Here is a 19,103-nt window from a genome sequence, read left to right as displayed (position 1 = left end):
AGGGTAATGCTGGGCTGCCCTTCTGTCCCCAGGGGAGCACCTTAAGGGGGAAGATGCCTAGTGAACATTAACCCCTCAGCCCCGGCTTCCCCTGCATATTTGCAGGAAACAATGGGCTGTAGATGGAGATCAGATAAGCCAGGACTGCCGGCTGCGATCTCCACGCTGTCTTCTCGTTAAAAGGTTTCCTTAGTCAATAACAGAGTTTTTCAAAAGATAAGATGTCTGTTAAATTAGGTTTGTCATTGTATTGCCTTCCCTTTCCTCCATCACCTCTCAACCCCTCAGGTGAAGAAAGCATTGAAGGGAGGGGTCACCCAGGCACTGAATTAGGCTGGTTTACTTTTATTCTGGTCCCCACCAGTTTAGAAGGTAAAAGGGTCTACAGTAGGTGAGTCTCCTCCCTCCCCCTTCCCAGCCCATCTGTACTTGGTGTTGGTCCATCAGTCACATTTGACTCGCTGTGATTCCATGGACTGTGGCCCGCCAGATTCCTCTGTCCTTGGAATTCTTCAGGCAGGAATACTGGAGTGGGTTGCCATTCCCTTCTCCAGGGAATCTCGACCCAGGAATTGAAACCAGGTCTCCCACATTGCAGGCAGATTCTTTACCATCTGAGCCACCAGGGAAGCCCTGTACTTTGGGCCCCACAGGTGCTTAAGAATCCGAGGATTTTACACTAAATGGAGAGCCTAGATCTGGTTTTGCTCACTGTCTGAGCAGAGGCTTGTCTGCTGGCTGGCGTGAGCCAGCTCCACAGCTTATGGAAGAGGCAAGTATGGAAGGAGAGCCAGGAGAGATGAGCTTTGTGCTTCCTGACCTCTGCCCCTCAGCTTCCTCTGCAGGAAAATAAAGTGTTGGGCTAGGTCTGGGGTCCTCAAGGCTGGAGGATTATGAAATCCCTTTTGGAGCAGAACGGTGGCAGAGGGGACATCTTTCTGTCTTTAAACAAATTACAAGGGTCTTATCTTCCCCCCCACCCTCACTGTCTGTTTGGCAGGGTGTTCAAATGATTTCACTATTAATTCTGTCTTTTCCTAACTCACACTAGCACATAAAAATTAAGCTTCTACAACCTCGAATCCTCGCTTAGAAAGGATGAGAAGAAATGCCAATCCCATTTTTAATTAGAAATCATTCTTCCCTGATCTTTTGCTGAACACTCTGGGGCTTCAGAGAAGTAGAGTGTGGCAGGCCCAGCCATGGGGCACATTTTTCCATTCCTTGGAGACGGTTCCTGCTTATGCGGGCTCTCCTGGGCTCAGGGCTGCTCTTCCAGCTACTGTGCTTCTCATCAGCCCACCTTTGTTTTTAAGACAACTTTCCCCTTTCAACTCACTCTGCTGAAACATCCACTCTGCAACCCTCTTTTGTTTGTAAGTCCACCTTGGATCTCCACTCCCCACCTTCAGTGTGATTTCTCCTCCCACTGGAAGGTGCCAGAAGCAAGCTTCCGTCCCAGGTCTTCCTCCCCCTGTGTGACTGCTGCTCTTCCTCTTCCGTAAATGAAGAGAAGAGGTAAGAGGAAGCTGAGTTTCAGGATGGACACCTTTCCTGTTGCGCTCTTACTCCCTTATTTACAGTTCCTATTTTGTCTTCTGTTTGTTTGTTTTATGTCTTTGTCCCATCAAATGCAAGATTAGGAAATGTTTTCCGGTTTCAGAAATGATCTTCCTTCCTGTGTCCTTCCCCGCCGCCTTTTCAGACATTTAAATCCCCCTCTTGTCTGACTATTGGAAAAAATAGATACATAATTAGGAAGAAACACCAATATTGGAAACCCACCTTGTTTGCCCCATCAATCTCATAGGAACGATTATAATTGCTGTTGTAGTTTATTAAGTGGCTGGATGTCAAACTCATGAATAATTTAAACATATATAACTGATTCAATAAGAACACAACTATATGTCTGAAGGCTGAAAGGACACTTAGGTAGGATGAGACACAAGTGATTCTGTCAATCCTGAAACCTCAGACATTGTGTGGGTTTTATAAAGTCCTCTGGATACTTACCGGTTCTTTATTCCTAAGAAAGGGAGGGACCTCAGCTTTGGTTCTTCAATGTACTTAATTTCTGTTTCCCTTATTTAAGAAGTCAAAACACTGATCTCATTTCAAAACACCCATGGTCCCCTAGGATTACCATCCCAGGGTTTAGGCCCTGAATAGGTTTGTCCAGAGTCTTGGAGTTGTGAGCTGTATCACCAGAAGGAAGCCTGGTGCTATTTTTAAACTGATGCAACCCATCACTGAAACATATCATACACATATCATACCAATGACACATACACTGCATTGTAACATAGCATGTGTCATACATACATTCTCTCTCACTCACACACATCCTTGCCCTTCTTGTCCGGCTTTAAAAAAGGAAGGCAGCCAACATGCCGAGCCCAGTGATTTGAGTTGAAAGGCTGTTAACGTGTAAAAACCAAGTGCCCTTAGTGCTCAGCTTGGCTTTGAGACATGTGGGAGGGCTTCAAAGCTGTGGTGCCCCTCTTTTAGAGCTCAGACTTGCAGTTGGTCCCCAAATGTTTACCAGCAGGAAGATGCCTGACTTACAGGAAGTGGGAAGTGGGTGTGGGGGGTAAGGGTGGGTGGGTGGGTAGGGAGTGGGGAGAGGAGGGTGGGGGGTGTTCTCTTGATGTGGTTAGTCTGTCATTGACCTTGTTTGGGTAGAGCAGGAGTTGAATTAGAAAATGAAAACACGTTTCATCTTAGGCACATTTCATCCCATTTTTTACTTTCCTTAGGAAAAAAAAAAATTATTTTTTTCCCCCAAGTGGAGTCAGGTCTCCAAATTTGGTACTCAGTTTCCTTTCATTCTACAAGAGTCTTCTCTCACACTCATCTGGCCGCCTACACGGCAACTCCCAGACCACCGAGGATGGGCCAGGCCCAGTAGCTGAGTCCGAAGAGCATAGACTTTTCAAGCTGCTGTGATGACACCATCAAAGGGAATAGATAGGGGTTTCTGAGAGCCCAGCTGTTCGGATCATTTATGATTTTGCTGCCATTGTGAACACTCTTAAGGAGAGAACTCTGCCTGAGAAATGCTGATTAATAAAGGTAACTGAGGTTGGCTTTTTTTTTTTTTTTTTTGGTGTTCTAACAGGGAGGGAAATAATATAGTGACTAAAAATGCACCAAGGTATTACTTAGAAATGAACATTTTGAGACTTAATATTCCAGACAGTGGCAGCCTCTGATAGCTCTCTCTGCACAGCAGTACCAGTGCTGACATCTGCCTGCTTGTCAGCTTTCTAAATGCTATGCTCGGGCCTTCTAGAAGCGGGAGACCCTCTCTTCTTCTCCTCCAGCACTTTTGTGCTGGACATACCTAGGTGTGACTATATGAACCTACTTTTTCTTACAAGGGGGCTTGCTTCCTTCCTTTATCCTTTCTTCCTTTTTTTTTTTGCAGCTTTCATTTTAAATTATATTATGGCCGACCTTTGACTGCTATGATTACAATAAAAATGGTCAGGTTTGTGCTTTTGGTATTATTGGAAGGATTTTCTAGTTCAACACTCTGTGTGTCTTTTTTCTTGAAAGCTCCAATCGTGCCTTCTCCAGCTCAGCTGGAGCACCTGGAACTAATTTTAGGGTTGCCTGGCTAAGCCCCACACTGGTATTTGAAGTTTGCGTCCTCCCTAGACTCAAGCCCATTTCACCACCTCTGAAGGTGAGTGCAGGCTGATATTAATTAACAGTGAGTTGATTCACTGGCATCTTCAAGTCATTAAAGTAAATATTTGGTTTAAAATAGCCTCTTCCCATCTAAACTATCCAACTTTTTGCCCCTTTCCTTCCTCCACTGTGATTGACTCACCAGCCCTTGGAGGGTGTATATGGCCTAAGAACAGTTTGATTCTAAAAGGGAAGTGAAATACTCTAACATCTGCAGGCGAGACTGACTGAACAGCAGGCCAGCCTTCAGTGTGACTACGTTGGGGTTTTTTTGCCCCTTGTGGTGCTGACTCAGCATCAGTTAATAAACCCTCGCGAGAAGGCTGGATTTCTCTTGTTTAATTATCATCTTGGAGCTTTCTGAGAACTCTTTAACAAATTGTTCATTCAGTTTTACACCCCCTAGCATATCTGCCAATTCAAAGTCCTGTTTCCTCTGGGTGCTAGCGTCCCCTCTGGCCTAACATATAATCACAGGTCATCAGGCAGTGATGGGGACTGTATTACTTATGTCCCCTAGTGGGAATTTAATTGTTCTCTACTACAGAAATTGAGGAAGGATTTTAGACACAAACACCATTTCCTGCCAGATAATCTTTTACCTCCCCTCTACCTGCCCACTCCCCCCGCCAAAAAAATTCTAGAAATGTTTCCTAAAAGAGAGAAAAGAAATTTTAAAGATAAATATTTTTATGGTTGAGTTGGGCTTTGTTTGGCTTTGTTTCTTCCTGTAAACAAATACTCACATGTCCACTTCATTGTATGACTAAGTTGGTATCATTAGGTTGGGACTGGGTGTGTGTACGTGGGGGTGTGCATGTCTGTCGGGACGTGGGTGTGTATCACACGTGTATTTAAATGTTAGAAAAGACACTGCAGCCTAAGGTTGAAGGAGAGATGCTTTTAAAAATCACCACGTATAGAAAAGAAGCAGGAATAGTGGGAGACTTGTGCTACAAAGATCTAAACAGTCCTTGTAATGGGGTGTCTGCTCTAAATGGACCCTTTGCATGATTGTTTCTCTGAATTAGAGGATTCCTTGCTGAAGGCACAAGACCATTGAAGGAAGTAAAGCATCTGGTTTGTTTTGTAATGAGAAGCAGGAATGCAAGGTCCACGCTCTTAATAATAAACAAACAGGACATTGTATGCCATCATCACAGGATGTCCTTCCTTCAACAGAGGACTGACCGGGGCTGGAGGAAAAGCCGGACAGGGCTCCCAAAGAAGAGCCCCACTAATTACTGCCTCTGTCTGCCTTCCACTTGGAGTGATCAGTTCCACATTCTCTTTAAGAAACAGATTAATGCTCTACATTTTGCAAACACACTCCTCTGCCTGTGGGTTTTGGGGAGGGGAGAAAAGGCAAAGAAATTTCAATCTGTAGGATTATAACTTTTTCCTATTTCCCTAAATAATTGAAAGAGGGAGGTCAGTTTTACTAAGTATGAGCTTTAATAATCAGGAGAAATGGACGCTTACAAATTTTGGGGCGGGGGGGGGGGGGGGACGGGGGCGGGAGGAAGGAGTCCTTTATTTCCCAAGCAATAGCTTGAGGACTAGACAGCTCCGTCTTATTTCATAACATGCAAATTAATTGCTCTTTTTCACGTGTTCTTTTCAAGTAAGTTTTGTAAGCTTTCTAACTGGACCTAGGCCGAGGAACTCCAAGAAGTTTAGATCCTTTTTAGGTTTCCCTGAATTTAAGGAATGTGCGCCCCCTCACAAAGCCGCAGCAGGAAGGAGGGCGGTCTGGAGTCTTTAGAATACAATACAGTCCGAGTCTACGCGGAGGTTAAGTGCCTTCAAAGGGAAGTCACGATTCCAAGTAAATGTTGAAATTCAGATACGGAGAGAGGAAGCTCTGGGCGCTCGCGGGCTGGGGGGAAAGCCCTAGACTGAGCTCGACGCGGCTTGGCCAGGTGCGGCCACGCCCCCTCTTCAGGCGACTGGTAGGAGTGAATCACGAATGGGAAATCTGCAAGCTGGGAGGGGGTAAGGGCCGAGCCGCCGGCCGGGTTAACACAGACTGTAAGCGCAGCCGTGACACTCGGCCCTCCAGTGTTGCGGAGAGGCAGAGCAGCGCGGCACCTGTCCGCGCCGGGAGCCGGGACGCGGGCGCGGGCGGCCGAGCAGAAGGGCACCGCCGCGGTGCGCGCCAGCCTTCGGCCCGGAGGGGACGCGGAGCACTGCGGACTGTTTAGGCATGAGCGACATTTATCTCAGATGTTGGATATTTGCTTGGAAAAACGTGTGGGTACGACCTTGGTAAGGAACTTGATCTTGTTTTTGATTCTGAAATTGATCTGAAAACTTCGCCCCCCCCCCTCCTCTTTTCGGCTAACGTAGTCGCAGTATAAACCAGAAATGCTTCTGCTTTAGGGCACTTAGCACTGTCAAACATTTATAAGACTTTTTCCTTATGAATCATTAACCCTTTCAGTTCTAGGCATAATTGTCAGTTCATTGAAATTTCAATAGTGACTCCCGCCCACCCCCGTCCAACAAAAGTAACTATTCCGCGTTGGCTTAATTTTAAATTTTGGTTTTATTTTAACACTTATGTGGCATCGTGACTGTACATGTCGCAACTACGTAGACTTAAGCACGTTTGTTTCAGTCGTGACTGAGGGAAGGACAATTTCGCATCTGAGTTTTAAAAAAGGGGGGGTCATTATATTTAGAGAAGAAACAGAAGAATGGAAAAGCCACCCTGAAGGACTTGGACAGTGTTGTGTTTACATTCTAACGAGGACACGTTCTTACATGGAAATAATACCCTACTCCTTTTTAATACGTTCCTACTTTTTCCCCCAACACGTCTGTATGGGAAAACACTGCAGACGTTGTTTACCTTTTTACCCCCTCTCTCTCTTTGGAAAGCACTTTTCCTGCATGTGAGGGGGGGATTTTCGGGAATACCCTTATCAGTTTACAAGTGGAAGCAGAGCTTGTCTTCTGAGTCTTCTATATTTGTTATAACTTTAGTTACAGTAAACTGTAGCCCATCAGTGACTTCTGGGAATTCGTACACTTTCAGATTTAAATGGAAAGTGCTATTTGTAGCTGAGGGCTCCTAAAGGAATTCTCTTTAGGGAATTCTGTTGAACAGTTTTATGTTTTGTTTTTGCTTTTTCAATCTGGCGTAAGATACCCACAATCAAAAGAAACTGTGGGGAGTTTGCCCCCTGCCCCCCACCCCCATCTTTCCTCGTCTTTTCCTATGGTCCAAATGATTTCTGAAAAGCTGCAGCTCAGTGATGCTGGCAGGATGCAGTCCTTTTCAGTCTTCCATGTGAGAGGATGAAAGAGATCGCGCTGCAGAGGGGGTGTGGGGGGGGGTAAGTTGTTTTGAAAGTTGTTTTGAGTTGGGAGCTGGTGGGAAAGTTCAGTCTTCCCCATTTGGAAAAGGCAGGCTGGGTTCCGCTCCTGCACCACACGCGCTTTCCATTTTTAGCTTCATTCAGAGGCAGACAGAGCTCCTTCCTCTTCCTCTCCTTGTTTGTGACACTTTTCTGAGGCAGCTTTTCCACAGCGTTGAGGGTCTGGCGGCCATGACCCCAGGCGTCCTGGGACAGAGGACTGGGCGCCCACAACATTTTTCTGCTGTGAGAGGTAAAGCCTGGGATTGTTCGGAGGTGGTTCTTTTCTTTTTAAAACTTTGTCTTCCAGTGAGGTTGCCACACTCTTTGTTGTTGTTATTGTTGTTAAAGGATAGCATTTAAAAACCTTGCTTCTCCAAGGCAATCTTTATACGGCTTTTTGGCTCTTACTCAACTGTACCGAGCACTCTGCATCTGCTTTTAAAGTCTTCAGACGACTGTATTAGTCATAGCCTCTCAGAGGAGCCACGGGACAATGGGGATTAAAGGCCTTTCCCTTCTCTTCCAGGCTGCCCCCAAGTGTAGCTCCAGTGCTGTGAAGTTTCCAGGGTTGGCAGAGGGGACTGAAGGGACCATGAAAATGGACATGGAGGACGCGGATATGACTCTGTGGACAGAGGCTGAGTTTGAGGAGAAGTGTACATACATTGTGAATGACCACCCCTGGGATTCTGGTGTGGAAGGAGGCACTTCGGTTCAGGCGGAGGCTTCCTTACCGAGGAATCTGCTTTTCAAATATGCCACAAACAGCAAAGAGGTAAGCCTCTGGTTTCTTGCTGAAGAAGATTGGCACCTGATGCCAAATCTCCCTACTTGCCCTTGAGGCCTTGTATATCTGTGAGAATCTGTAAGTATCAGTAAATAATTGATCACTTAATTCACTTCTTTCATTGCTTTCTCTTGCCCTAAGTCTGTCCCTGCTTATTTTCTCCAGCTCTTGACTATTCCATATTAATCAGTAAACAGTTAAATTTTTTGGCAAGTTGACATGTCTTAGAAAAGCCGAATTGCAGCATGGGGTGGGTGAAATTGTCAGCAGCTTCGAGAAAGTTTCCTGACCGCTCTGGACTCACTGGCCCTCATCACCCAGTACAACTGCTTTGGAGGGAGAAAACTTTTTCTTTGAGAAAAATGTTTTTCATGTTTCTTTTGTCTCCTTTTGGTCATGAGATGGCTTTAGTCTTTTTTTAACGAGCCAGCTTTATTAGCTGGGTTTCTAAAATTATTCTCAAAACCTTGACGTGTTTATGAACAGAAGTGATGGTGTAAATTGAGAAGAGGTTCATGTAAAAGTGTCCTCTGTCCGGGTGACTTCAGAGCTAACCACTGTTTATCTGCAGCAGCTCCTTTGCTTTGGCAGGGCTGGCAGGCTGATTCCTTCTTAGCCTCTGAAGTGGGTACACTCTTTGTTGTTTCAAAGGGGTTGAAAACCCAGACTTGGAATGAGCAAAGGATTTGTGTTTACCCTTTTATATAATGATTATAGCAAGGCGTGATGTTTAGCTGTGAAAAAACTTGCAGAACCACCTCTTGTTTTGAGAATTCAGCTACTGCAGTTGCTCTCGTGGGTCGACTGCAGGGCTGAGTTGAAGGAATCGACGCCACCACAGACTTAGCACCACCATTCCCGTCACTCACTGTCAATCCTATCACTGCCTTCAGAAAGTCGTGAAAGGTGGGGGGGGCGGTCTTTTGCTGTAGGAGTCCAGAATTCCATCCCGAGACTATTCATTAACAACCATGTCAAATCACTTTCCTCCTTCCCTAAGGAACAGTATTTGAAGGCGTTGAGAGCTGATTTGGGAAATACTTTTGTCTCTTTCCTGTTGGTGTGTCTCAGTTTAGTGTTGTTAGTGAGGGGGTGACACAGCTGTCTAAAATTAAATAGAGCAACTCTGCTTTGGGTTTCATTAAAACTCAACTCCCCCCCACCCCCGCTCCCCGTTTTTCCTACTGGGAGAGAGGAGGCTGATTTCATAAAAAGCAAAATTTAAATTGTGTTTGTATGTGAACATTACCAAAAACTTGACCCCAGAAGTCAGGCTTAATTACACCTTTTTTGTGAAAGTAACACCCTTTTCTATAGAAAGTCTCTTAGTTTGTGGCCCATGGAATCAGTGTAGGATTTGTTTGGGTCTGTAATGTTTGTCTGTGGCTTTAAAAACTGTAGCATTTTTTTCCCAGATCAAATTTGACCAAATACTGGTCTGTTCCCAGATTTTAATTGTGTTGTGTTGCCCTGTCCAGCCGCTTGGGATTAAAATCAAGACCTCTACTCTGGTTCATCCTTGCCTTTTAGTTCTGTAGTATTGTCCTCATTTCAGCTCTTAGCCTGTCTTTCAATTTTCATCATTCTATTTAAAATAATAGCTAAATAGAAAAAACAATGCCCTTAGATCATTAGTCCAAAGTTCAAAAAACTAGGCACATACTTAAGGTGTATACTTGGAGGCAGAGCCAGACTTGGAGCAAAGTTCTTCAGACTTTCCAACTAATGCTTCTACATTGTGCTACACTGGCCCCTCTTGGTGTCACTGTGGTTTTATTTATCGTCTTAACATACTTCAGACCAATCCTTTCTTAAGCTTGTTTGGCATTTTTTCACTGCATGTGTAACTCCTTATTTCGTATGTTCAGCACTGAAAAACGCATACGGTACCTGTATTCCTAAGGAGGGTCCTTCAGAACAAACCTAGTAAGAGGCCAGGGTTCTTTTATTCTATTTTCTCCTATTTGATTTTACCGAAATGCTTGAAGAGAACAGTATGTCTTTAGTCCTTCATCATAAAAGTCAGCAGGAAACCAGCTTAAATGTAATAATACTGGCTTAAGCTCCCTCTGTAATGCGTGCCTGCTTTTCAGTTTCTCCTTCCTTTTTGCCTTTTGGAAAAGGACAGCTCCCTCAAGATGGTGAAAGAGAACTGTGAAATTGAGCCATTGAGAGTATGATAGCTGCAAACCAGTTCTAGGACAGGAACCTTCAGAATGGATGAAATGTTTACATTATCATTATTCAGTTAGTTCTTTCAGTCCCACAAGGCGTGGAAAGAGGAAAAAAGCCTTTGTACATGTAGTTTTTATCTGACCGATGTATCTTGCCCTTCTTTAAATGTTTTCATTTAAGTAGCAGAAGATGTTACACTATGTACTGATGTGCTGACATCCTGGGGATTTTTTTTTTTAACAAGACCATTTTTCATTATGAATTTGTGCTATGTGTCAGCACCTTTTTTTTTTTTTTTTTTTTGGTTTAAAAACAAAACATACAAACCGTATTTCTGATCTTGACCCTCATTTTTAGATTTAGTTTAGAATCATTTTGCACCTTTAATGAGGCTGTTCTTACTTCCTATTTCCAGAACCCAAACCAAATATAGATGTTCTATTCAAAAAAACTTTTAAAACTTTTTAAACTGCTGGGTTATTCTTTTAGGGGGATTTTCCCCTTGATCTCCTGAAATAATCTACTGTGAATACTTGAACACAGAAAGATTGATTTAAACACTTCTGTTCTAGAAGCCGTAGCCTGAACTGAGGTTGCTTGCGTTGAATTCAGAGGCTCTGTGGCTCTGAGCCTGAACTCCAGCATCATGTGGCAATTAAACATCAGGCCGATGATGGGGACTCAGTGTCCATTTTGATTGAAGTCCATTATTAAGTCATCTGTAAAAAGTATCTCGCCATAATATGCAATTCCCTCTTCACACTGCCTTTTATTGGGAGACCATGTAACCAGGCATTTCCTTTAATATAAAGATAATTAAGGAAACTTTCCAAAAACATCTCTTTCCACTCCACCCCCTTTTAAAAACAATGGAGTAAAGTGCAGGCTGAAGTCTTGGTTCACTGCAGAGCACTAACCATCTCAATGCAAATATCCTTGTATTCAAAATAGAATTTTAATCTAATGAGTCATTTCTTTTGAGGGGGAGGGGAAGAGGTAGCTAGTAATTAAAATGATTTTAATATAATTTGGGGTGAGGATACTTATCCCGTCGTTAGACCTGAATGATATTTCTGCTTGAAACTCAGTGAGATTCATGTGTATTCATATATTCCTGAAGAGGGAATTTGCTTAAAAAAAAATTATTCTCCTTTCTATCAAACTTTGATTCAGCACTCCTAGTCCACCCATACTAAGTTGTGACATCTTCATTTTGTGAAATGGAAAACAAGCCCTATTTTTTGTCTGCAGGTCTTGGACTTCAGGGTATGTTGTGTAACTGAGGCTGTTGATAGATCTGTAGGGGTCAGCCCAGCACAGAGCACACAGCTGGGAAGAGCGGGCAGGCGGGGAAGTGTGAAGGCCAGCATCCTCTCGCTGGTAGATTTATGGGAGGCACACAGGAGTCTGGGCCCAGCAATGATGCTTTAGGACCCTGGTCAGTTCCAGTGAAGTTTCCTTCCTGAGCTTAGGTGAACACATTCTTAATTAGTCCTTCTAGTTCTGGGAAATTCAAGGCACACACCAGGTTTCCCTACATTATGTGCTGGCTCCAAGGATAGAATGTTGTTGCTTGTTGGTTAAGATTCACATCCAGATCTTTCCAGGGCCGGAGGGAGAAGTATGACTTAGTCTCTTCCCATTAAAAACTACCCTGGTTCTGATCCCCGCTCTAGTTACCTGGCTGAGCTCAGGAGTCTTAGAGCTGGAATCTTAGTTATAGCTCTTATGTCCTCTTTGAATAATTTCTCAGATAAGGATCTGAGATGAAGGTGCTGATTGTGAGATAGGGTGCTGAACTGGGAATGGATAGAGATAGTATATGAGCTAAACGGTTCCTTCCAGCCTCAAAATTCTGATTTGGTGTCTCTATTTATTCATGTGTGAGTATATAAGTACCCAAAGCTCTATGGATCACAGAACTTAAAATATTAGTGTTCTGTCTCACTTGTAAAGATAATCTGGTATTGAGGCTCTTTTATTTGTTTGGGACTTGAGGATTTCCGCAGACCTCCCTTTCCAGACAATTGTTCTCCTGTCTTGTCTGGTGAGTTGCATTTGTATGGCTATTGATGGCAGGAGCTCTTTAATGCCCTCTCATATCTTCGCCAGTGACTTGCCTATGGCTGCGCTCAAAGATGTTTGGTGGCGTATGTCTTCTGCAAATTCTTTTGTAGGAACAAGTTGCTAGTTGACTTCTTTCGGACCATAAGAAAGTGTTGTGTATTTTCTTAGTGTAAGATTGATAGCTGAATACGAAGCCCATTGGTTAAAGAATGGCAATTCAAGAGAAAAACCCTGACCTCGTTGTCATACTACTTGTTGGTAATCAAGCTCTGACTCCCAAGACATTGTCTGCAAGAGACTATAATTTAAAACAAAGTTGATAAACCAGTTGAGTACCTTTTTTAAAATTACTGCTTTAAAGTGGATATGTTGAAAATATCACCTGCTTATTATTGGCTCACCAGTGAATGCCATTATTTGTTTTTCCTGTTTGTCATTTTAATATTATGGAATAATCACTCAGATATGAATGCCAAATGATTTCTGTCATAAAAGCCGATTCCATGAATTTTTCAAATTCATTTCAATAATACATAATAAACAGTAACCTCTGAATAAGTCTACTTAAGCTTTAGGATGCTTTTTAACTCAAGGCTGTTACAAGGTACTCCGCAGAGCTATACTGCCAACATATACCAATAACGATGAACTGTTATTGAAAGGGCAGATAGATGTAAATGAGGCAGAGGAGGAGAATGAAATGAACATCTGCTTTTTTCAGCTCTTGCCAGAAATTCATAACGGACCAAAAATAACACTCTAGCTTACCAACCTTGTTTCAACTTGTGTTGGGTATAGGAAATTTTCTTTTTTTCTGTCTTTCCAGTCTCGGTATGCTCCATTGGCTTGTATATTGAATATTAAATTTTTAAAATTAATTTTTAAGTCATGTATATGAGAAAGACTGGTCTGTCACAAGCGTGTAGGTGTGTTCTATATCTTTTTAAACAAAGATTTCGGTTGTTGATGAGATTTAATGAAGTATCAGTGTATATCAAAACCAAAATCTTAGATTCCACTGCAAACATTTATTGATTCATATATAAAGGCCTACCATTTCAGGTGCACAATTAGAAAGGAGCCATCAGGGATAATAAAAACTGGAGATAAATATGTTTTTACCTCTCCTCTTGGTCCATATCAATAAGGCATTCAGTAAGTGATTTGTAGGCTGTTTTGGGTGAAAAGAAAATCAAAATGGGAAAGTGAGTGAATAAAAAACAAAATGTACTGCACAGTGTTGTAAAGGACTGTTACAGAGTTCTTTTGAATAATGACGAATTGCTTCCTGATTCATGGTTGGTGACTTTTTTTTTAAACCCCACCCCCGACCCCAAGAAATTTACCATCAGGGAGGAACTGGTATAGTTAACATGTTTCTTTTTAGCAAGGCCCTCCAAAGTCAAATGTGTGATCCATCCAGTCTAACAAAGCCATTTCCTCAATCTTAGAACCCACAGCTCTCCTAGGTATAAATTCCATTTCAGAGGAAGACTTTTGACCACCGTTGAGCAGAAGATGCTAGAGAAGAGCAAAGTTACTTGAAAGAATTTCCTTCTACTAAAGAGAACTTACAAATTATAAAGAAAGAAAAAAAAAAAAAAACCTCATCTGGAATGAAAAAAATATATTATGTTTTGTTTCTGGTTCCTTAGGCCTTTGTGGAACAACCAAAGAACATTACTTTGGTTTCTGAGGTTAAAACTATTTTATTCCCCTTAAGCACACTGTGTTTATGGTTTGAGGGAGAAGAAGAAATAGGAAACTAGGAGCGGGCTAAAATGGTCTAACCTTGACTAATTCTGCAGTATTCGAAACTCATCCTAAAATGGAATAGTTTTACCCACTCTGTTCTTCTAGCATAAAAAGTATTAATAAAAAATATTGGACCCTCAGTCACCAGAGAACTAGACTATTATACTTGGCTGAATATTTATTTGCTTATCATCTGTGAGTTTAACAGATAGTCTTCCCCAAAAGTCAGGCTCGTTGTTAATTATGTAGGCACGATTAATGTCTGCTCTCCATAGCACAATTTTGTTATCATTGGTGGTATTACCATTTGACAATTCAACTCATTGAAACGAAAAGATCGATTCATATTTTACTGTTGAACTCACTGTTTCATATGTTTTACCCCCTTTAGATTACTGGAGTGGTGAGTAAAGAATACATACCAAAGGGAACACGTTTTGGACCTCTAATAGGTGAAATCTACACCAGTGATGCAGTTCCCAAGAACGCCAACAGGAAATATTTTTGGCGGGTAAGTAGGGAAATTTTTCCCAACTCATTAAGTATCAGGGGGAAAAAATGAAACTAAAATTGCTGGGTCACTTCCTTCTTCAACTGTCCTGGAGCTCCCCACAATATTCAGGGTCCCCACGGACACAGGGAATTCTAAGCAATTGTGACGAAACGGGTTAAAAATTCAGCCTGGGAAACACAGCTTGAAGGTAGTTGGGGTGAAGAGGTGGTCTGTGTGAATCTTAACTTTTTGCGATTCATTGGAGTTTTGTGATGAAAGGAAACAGTTTGCTGCTTGCTTCAAGGGTAAGTTCATTTGCATTTCTGTGCAAGGAAGTAGTAATGAGTCACCAAGTCTTAGATTTCACCCCTTCTTGATTTCTTGCTGACTTAACTTTAATTGAGTGGACGAGTAATCACAAATGAATTACCTTGAAAATAAATGCCATTTAGGAAGGATGGTACTGGAGGAATGGAGATGGACTACAAGACTCATCCTGTTTAAATGCATCTGTACCATGAAACTGCTGGATTTGACAGCACATAAGTTATTCCATAGTGTAAGGAAGATGCTTACAACATTCAAGAGGATAAACTTCCCTTTAACACCCCATCTAGTCAATCCAGTTTCCTTTGGAATATCACAGTTAGAAAAAAATCTCACAGGTGAACTAATTAGATGGAATCTTTAGGTAAAAGACCCTGGATGAGAATGAATAGAAAAAAGCAGACTGTTTTACATTTGCCCATCCATCTCTCTGGATACTCCGTTTCCTCAATTAGAAAATAAATTTAAAAGCAATTATATGTATGTATGTATATAGACTTGCATAAAATGTACATGATTACTGGGAAACCTTTATTGAAATTCTTTCAAGAAACAGTTGCATGGTAGCAACAAAAACTGTATTGTACTTACTTGTTTAGTCGCTCAGTTGTGTCCTATTCTTTTGTGACCCCATGGACTATAGCCCACCAGGCTCCTCTGCCCATGGGATTTCCCAGGGAAGAATACTGGAGTGGGTTGCCATTCCCTTCTCCAGGGGATCTTCCCAACCCAGGGATTGAACCTGTATCTCCTGCATTGGTAGGCGGATTCTTGACCACTGAGCCACCAGGGAAGCCCATATTATACTTATTCTGGTTGGATTTACCTAGAATGCTTATATTTTTTGGACAAGTATTTTTATAAAAGACCTATATTTTGTGATCACCCAGAAGCTGTTCCTAAGAAACAAGCTTTTAAAAAAAAAAAACAGGAAGTTTTGTATTTTAAGAAATCTACTTTACTATTTTCTGAACAAAAGAGATCACTGAGAAGTTTCCACTATGAATTGCATGCTCAAAATTTAATAATTACTCATACTTAAAATACATTTAATACCTGACTAATAACGGGTAAAATGTGAGTGCACTTTTGCCTTTATTGCCAATAAGGTCTTCTGAGAAGTGAGCCATAGATGTTTGTAATTCTTGAGTCTAAGGTCTGAATTAAAACAATCCAGCATAAGTGTGGTTAATGCAGGGTCCTTTCCAAAAAAATGACAAGAAATATTTAAGAACCTCCTATCTCTGTCTCAGTTCCCTAGTTTATTGAAGATCCACTCTAAGTAGCTGAAATGCTTTCCCTGAGAGGATTTATTTGAATTTGGTCCTTCACATGCAAAGGACACTGTAGGAGATGACTCCCCACATGTTGTTAAAAGCATCCCGATTTTGTTGGCAGGAGTATGAACATCTGTTGTGAGGAAAGAAAAAGTTTCATGCAAATTACACAAAGAAGAGAAGGGATGTTCAAGTTGAGAAACCAGTGACATTTCTTGTAACTGTGCTATGAGTCAGCACGTTTTTAATCTTCTTGATAATATATGGAAATAAAGTGAGGGTGATAGGCAGCAGTGTTCATCTGACGTATCATTATTTTATTTTCTTGTGTGTGTGTGTGTGTGTGTGACTTCATGGCATCGACATTTCTGTTTTTAAATGAGGATACAGTAAATTGTAGTCTGTGGAAGACTGACTGGAATCAACATACCCGTAGCTTTAGAAAGCAGTTTCCGCCCAGCGAAGAGTGCAAGAGCGATGGAACCCCGTGTTCCTGGAAGTTTGCACATCAGAGTAAACAAACTTGAAAACCCCTCTTGATAGCAGAATTCACCCAGCCTTGTTCCATTTTCTCTTAACAAAACACACCGCAAAAGCTCTCATAAGCTGCTTTGATGAAGCCACATGTATTTCCCCCTTCACAATTTACAGGAAGTTACTCTTAAAAGAAAGTGATTCTGGTGTTTACTGCCTGTGTTAAAGGGACAGAGTTCCTTTTTGTCTCTGATAACGTTTGAGCGAAATACAGAAACACTTTAGAGATTAACATAGTCAGTATGTGACTAAGAACAAAGCAATGACCTGCTGTCCGGTTAGAGCAAAACTTCTGCTGTGAATCATGCCCTATGACTTGGAGCCTCCAAGTTGCAGAAAACGAGGTACTGCTTGTATATGTGTAAGGATCTTTCTTAAGTCTTAAGATGAGATGGGTACATCTTAAAAAGAGGGAAAGAGAAACTTTCTGGGGAAGGTAAAGGGTCTGTTTATAAAGTCGTTTCAGTAAGACTTTACCTTTTTACCGAGTGGCCTGAGGATATCTGCTAACCAGAAGTAGTAGTAACTCTAGGACAAACTTTGAATTCCTCATTTTGTATTGCTTTTAAAGAACAACACCGTTTTTTCCTCTTCTTCCAAAAACAAACCCTAGGGCTCTGTGAGTGGTGTCTTAGCCACCCCCCTCACAGATAAGAGGGTTCCCTCTCCCTCCCTCAGCCTTGAAAGAAAAGCACAAGGCCGAACACATTCATCAAGAGGAAAAGTGACTTCTCAGTAGACTGTCAGATGCTGGCTTCTGTCCCAGTGTTCACTTTGTTATGGCAGGTGAAGTTCACCTTGGCCCCACCCAGCGTTTCCACAAAAAGGCAAAGTTCCAAGTATTCATATGAACAAGTGTTACTGCTGGACTAGGAGGCTTGGGGGTGGAGGATGTTTGCAGAGTTTAAGCCTTGGGCGGGGGTGTAGGAAACGGGCAAGTACAGAGGCCATAGAAAAAGCTGAGAGACTCAGTTTGACGTACTCAGTCGGGTTGGTCTAATACCTAGTGACTCAAAGCATTAAAAGTCAGAATGATCGGAACTCAAGCCAGCCGTGCTGCCTGTGCGCCATTCACTCTGCTAGCAGATGGAGTACTAGGTGCGGCAGCTCCTTAAACGAAATCTTGGGTTTCGTTCTTCTGTAGGTTTTCCCCAAACATGAAAAGACCCTAAAACTGAAATGGAAAAGGTAACTGATAAAGCGTGCCTCCCGTTTCCTCCCTTATTTCTGCTGATTCAAGACAACTCCGGCTAAACTGATTTCCTTTTCTAATGAGGCAGTCAGGGACCAGAAATCACACTTGCCATGTGCTGGCAAGCTTTCCATTGCATTGGGGGCTTTATTTTCCACGTCTCTCTTCTCTTTTGCGCAGATCTATTCCAGAGGGGAGCTTCACCACTTCATTGATGGCTTTAATGAGGAGAAGAGCAACTGGCTACGCTACGTGAACCCAGCGCACACTGCCCGGGAGCAGAACCTGGCCGCCTGTCAGAACGGCATGAACATCTACTTCTACACCATTAAGCCCATCCCTGCCAACCAGGAGCTTCTTGTGTGGTACTGCCGGGACTTTGCAGAAAGGCTTCACTACCCTTATTCCGGAGAGCTGACAATGATGAATCTCAGTAAGTGGATTACAGAAGAAAAAAAAAATTAAAAATGCCAGTAATGTCAGTTCTGCCCCTTTGCACTAATAACATGTTGTTTAATTACATAGCTTCATTTGATGGGCCAAGTAGGTGGCTTAAACTCAGCACTGGGAAGAGAAAAACAATTTTTTTCAGTCTCTATTCCCTATAATGAAACTTGATCATTTAAAAAATACTAAGAGCAATTCTGAATGTACAGGAAGAAATAAAGGTCCAATGTTAATCTGTCCAAAAGGGGGCAGGTAGGATTATATTGTAATAGAGATTAGTTCTGACATGCCAAGGATGAAAGGTATAGTTCCTTGTTTGTGGTAATTTCTCAGTGCTTAAAATAAGCTTTGAAATGTAGATGCACATTTGGTTATCAAGTTATGGTCTGATGCGAAACATAATTGTTTTAGAAAAACTTGGAGCTATAATTTTTTAAATCTTATTCGAAATGGATAACCCTGAAGATTTTATATCTTCGCTTCCTTCCTTATGGTAAAAACCTAATTATCTGATCTCCTGATCGGTATTACAGTAACCACCTATCACTTTTATCTTAACAAATTTTCAGTTCCTTAGGTTTATAAGCTTTTACTTTTCTATTGGTTAAAGTTGCTGTCGTGACCTCTCTGCAAAGGGCTACTTTGTTTTAGTCATTCTCAAGTGATCTCTAGGAATGATGTAAGATTTACCATAAAATTCCAACCTGTTGTAACTATAGTTGTATATTCTCAGACTGCTTTTAAAGCAGGTTTTTAAAATCCTCTCCTTTTGGTTTCAGAGTTCGGCATCTAAAAGCTGAAATTTTTGTAACCTTTTGTTTTGATCTCATTTCCAACATAAGGAGAAGTTGGAAGAACAGTACAAAGAATTCCCAGAAACACTTTACCCAGATTCATCAATCATCCATATGCTGTCCCATTTGCTTTATCTGCAGTCTAAATTGTTTTAGTTCACATTTTGGCCTTTGAGACCTTTGGGATGAATGTT

General features: G+C 41.9%; 1 protein-coding gene across 6 annotated transcripts in view; it reads left to right on the top strand.

Annotated features, from left to right (window-relative positions):
- The window catches only part of PRDM1 (PR/SET domain 1), a 102,751-nt gene that overhangs the window by 74,540 nt on the left and 9,108 nt on the right, over positions 1 to 19,103 (top strand). The window contains exons 1-4 of one of the 6 annotated variants that reach the window (XM_019967293.2): positions 5,642 to 5,964; positions 7,588 to 7,836; positions 14,237 to 14,356; positions 17,849 to 18,101. In XM_019967293.2, coding sequence (XP_019822852.2) covers positions 5,923 to 5,964; positions 7,588 to 7,836; positions 14,237 to 14,356; positions 17,849 to 18,101 — 664 coding nt within the window. In that variant the 5' untranslated portion in view covers positions 5,642 to 5,922. The other 5 variants (XM_019967294.2, XM_070796020.1, XM_070796018.1 and 2 more) reach the window with 5 other exon arrangements.

This window comes from Bos indicus, chromosome 9 (assembly GCF_029378745.1).
Source record: "Bos indicus isolate NIAB-ARS_2022 breed Sahiwal x Tharparkar chromosome 9, NIAB-ARS_B.indTharparkar_mat_pri_1.0, whole genome shotgun sequence".
Lineage (NCBI taxonomy): Eukaryota > Metazoa > Chordata > Mammalia > Artiodactyla > Bovidae > Bos > Bos indicus.
Note: the sequence above shows the minus strand (reverse complement) of the source record. Positions and strands in the feature narration are given on the sequence as shown.